Genomic DNA, 4,195 nt, shown 5'->3' on the forward strand with positions numbered 1-4,195 from the left:
TAGGCACCAGGTTATGCCCAAAATAAATAAATACAATTTGGAAAAACACTGCAGAAAAGAGGTGCATGTAGCAGTGATGAAGACGTGCTGCGGCGCGTCACTGGAGCCAGGGGTGAGCCAACAGCTGCTCAAAGTCAGGTCGCTCCTCCGGACGGATGCAAAGACATTTGTCCATGAAATCCTGGCAGTCTGAGAAAAATCACAAGAGCAAAGATAAATGTTGGAACCTGATACATTTATCCAAAACCATAAACAAAAAATAAAATCAAGTTGTGTTGTAGACAGAGAAAAAATGGATGAAAACCCCACAGTCTGGATTAGAGTGAGAGAATAATAATAATCATAATAATAATAATACGTTTATCTGTGGGGCGCTGTCATAATAAGGACTTTAGACGTCCTGAGCAGGTTCACCACTTATCAAGAGTAAACCAGCGTGGAACTGCTCTGGAGTGAGAAGAAAAGCTCCACAGTTTTTGGGGCGTCTTACCTTTAGATGCTTTCAAATTCATATTCAGTTTGTTTTCCAGGAACCGTTTGGTGTCAAAGTTGTCACTTCCCAGGAGTTCGTACAACACCACCCCCAGCTGCCACACGGTGAAAGGAATGGCCCTGTACTGCTGCTGTAGTTGACATTCAGGAGGGCAAATGTCCCACGTACCTGCAATAAAGAGCAGACAGATTAGACAGACAGAAGGTATAAAAGGTGCCAATCCAGAGATTAGGAGCACGAGCCAAACAGTATACCTGTAAAATCTTTGTACCATCCCTCCTTTGCATGTGTGCCACAACCAAAATCGATAATTCTCACTCGTTCACGTGTCGTCTCAATCAGGATATTTTCTACCTTGATGTCCCGATGAAAGACACCCTGTGCATGGAGGATCACGGCTGCAAGGACCAACTGGTGCATGATGTACTGAAAGACAGCAACAGGAGACTGATGACATCAGCAAGACAACAACAACACAACAACCAGTGTGTGTGTGTGTGTGTGTGTGTGTGTGTGTGTATTTTCTTTACTCTGTTTCATGTTACGTCAGAATGATCTGACTAGATGTGTTTTCACCCATAGGTGGCGCTATTTTCAAATGTTGCTGTGTTTAAAACCTTTCAGCACTTTTACAGGTTCGTTAGACTGAAATGACATTAAGCTGCTTACTTTGGCCCTCTTTCTCCAGAATGACTTTCTTCTGGGAACATAGTCGACGAGGTCACAGCAGGATACGTCTCTCCATCATCAAGATCAGCTCATTGTCTGTTGAATTGCCAGTCCAGCAGCAAGACAGCAAACAGAGTCCCAAACAGGACAATCAGCTGGGCTGCTTCCATGAGCATGGCCGCCAGGGGAGCATATTTATTTTTACCATCTGTCAACCTAAAACACAAAACAGAGTCAGAATAAAACCTGTGTTGCAAATAACAGCTATTTGGAAACGGGGGATTCGGACCAAGAAAACTTACCACTGGAACCCACCGCACAAGGTCCAAAGGGATGTGTTTGGATGGCCACCTAGAAGATCATGACCCAAGTCCTTTGGTTAGCACTTTTCATGACTCATGACCCGACTGACAAATATAAAAGGTCGTATGTGTTGATTTCAGACTGACCTTCATGTCATTTACATAGCCGGCGTAGACGCGGCCAAGCCTCCTTACCCAGCAGACTCGTCTCAACGTACGCAACTGTTCCAATTAGAAACACCTTCGTTAGACCACATTTGGCATCGAAACTCATGGAAAATCTCCCAGCTTTAGTGTTTATGCACATGACAAAAATAAATAAATAAATCTAGAAAGGCTTCAAATCACAAAAAAGTCTAAACAGAAATAAATGTGTTTAATACAAACACACGGCTTTCAATGTCAGAGAAGACAAAATGCATTTACCAACCTGTTTTCACCGTCATTTTCACCTTCTAAGACACCAGTGAGCCATTTATGAACTATCACTGAAAATTATACAAATATTAATCGTTGACTAACCCCCCCCCCCCCCCCCAAGACCTTAACACTAACATCAGCTACATTTTTTTATAAATTGTTTTTCTTTAAGTTAGTTGACAACTTCAACTTCTCTTGAAATCTGCAATGATCAATCACAGACATGTGTCTGATCTATAATGGTTACACTGAAACACGGAGCAAAAACCACTTGAAGATGGGACGAATAGACTGAGGAACGATTACACTGAGGGACAAACAGACTGAGGGACAAATAGACTGAAGGACGAATAGACTGAGGGACGAATAGACTGTGGAACGATTAGACTAGGGGACGAACAGACAGAGGGACAAATAGATTGAAGGACAAATAGACTGAGGGACAAATTCACTGAGGGACAAATAGACTGAGGGAGAAATAGACTGAGGGACGAATAGACTAAGGGACAGATAGACTGAAGGACAAATAGACTGAGGGACGAATAGACTAAGGGACAAATAGACTGAGGGACAAATTCACTGAGGGATGAACAGACTGAAGGACAAATAGACTGAGGGACAAATTCACTGAGGGACAAATAGACTGAAGGACGAATAGACTGTGGAACGATTACACTGAGGGACAAACGGACTGAGGGACAAATTCACTGAGGGACGAACAGACTGAAGGACAAATAGACTGAGGGACAATAGACTGTGGAACGATACACTGAGGGACAAACAGACTGAGGACAAATTCACTGAGGGACAAATAGACTGAAGGACGAATAGACTGAGGGACAAATAGACTGTGGAATGATTACACTGAGGGACAAACAGACTGAGGGACAAATAGACTGAAGGACGAATAGACTGAGGGACAAATAGACTGTGGACGATTACACTGAGGGACAAATAGACTGAGGGAGAAATAGACTGAGGGACGAATAGACTAAGGGACAAATAGACTGAAGGACAAATAGACTGAGGGACGAATAGATTAAGGGACAAATAGACTGAAGGACAAATAGACTGGAACAAATTCACTGAGGGACAAACAGACTGAAGGACAAATAGACTGAGGGACAAATAGACTGAGGGACAAATTCACTGAGAGACAAATAGACTTAAGGACGAATAGACTGAGGGACGAATAGACTGTGGAATGATTACACTGAGGAACAAACAGACTGAGGACAAATAGACTGTGGAACGATTACACTGAGTGACAAACGGACTAAGGGACAAATAGACTGAAGGACGAATCGACTGAGGGACAAACAGACTGAGGGACAAATTCACTGAGGGACAAATACACTGAAGGACAAATAGACTGAGGGACGAATAGACTGTGGAATGATTACACTGAGGGACAAACAGAGTGAGGGACAAATTCACTGAGGGACGAACAGACTGAGAGACGAATAGACTGAGGAACGATTAGACTAGGGGACGAACAGACTGAGGGAAAAACAGACTGAAGGACAAATAGACTGTGGAACGATTACACTGAGTGACAAACGGACTAAGGGACAAATAGACTGAAGGACGAATCGACTGAGGGACAAACAGACTGAGGGACAAATTCACTGAGGGACAAATACACTGAAGGACGAATAGACTGCGGGACGAATAGACTGTGGAATGATTAGACTAGGGGACGAACAGACTGAGGGACAAATTCACTGAGGGACAAATAGACTGAAGGACGAATAGACTGAGGGACGAATAGACTGTGGAACGATTACACTGAGGGACAAACAGACTGAGGAACAAATTCAATGAGGGACAAACAGACTGAAGGACAAATAGACTGAGGGACAAATAGACTGTGGAACAATTACACTGAGGGACAAACAGACTGAGGGACAAATTCACTGAGGGACAAATAGACTGAAGGACGAATAGCCTGAGGGACAAATAGACTGTGGAACGATTACACTGAGGGACAAACAGACTGAGGGACAAATAGACTGAGGGAGAAATAGACTGAGGGACGAATAGACTAAGGGACAAATAGACTGAAGGACAAATAGACTGAGGGACGAATAGACTAAGGGACAAATAGACTGAAGGACAAATAGACTGTGGAACGAATTCACTGAGGGACGAACAGACTGAAGGACAAATAGACTGAGGGACAAATAGACTGAGGGACAAATTCACTGAGGGACAAATAGACTGAAGGACGAATAGACTGAGGGACGAATAGACTGTGGAATGATTACACTGAGGGACAAACAGACTGAGGAACAAATTCACTGAGGGACAA

At 43.4% G+C, this 4,195-nt stretch overlaps 1 protein-coding gene across 1 annotated transcript; it reads right to left on the reverse strand.

Moving 5' to 3' along the window:
• Positions 1–74: 74 nt before the first annotated feature.
• On the reverse strand, positions 75–913 carry LOC117505962 (serine/threonine-protein kinase pim-2-like). Its single transcript, XM_034165502.1, has 3 exons — positions 748–913; positions 491–661; positions 75–189 (listed from the first exon to the last, which is right to left on the reverse strand). The coding sequence occupies exons 1-3, from the start codon at positions 911–913 to the stop codon at positions 98–100; spliced, it is 429 nt and encodes a 142-aa protein (XP_034021393.1). The 3' UTR covers positions 75–97.
• Between the last annotated feature and the right edge of the window lie 3,282 nt (positions 914–4,195).

The sequence above is a fragment of the Thalassophryne amazonica genome, unplaced genomic scaffold, assembly GCF_902500255.1.
Source record: "Thalassophryne amazonica unplaced genomic scaffold, fThaAma1.1, whole genome shotgun sequence".
Taxonomy (NCBI): Eukaryota; Metazoa; Chordata; class Actinopteri; order Batrachoidiformes; family Batrachoididae; genus Thalassophryne; species Thalassophryne amazonica.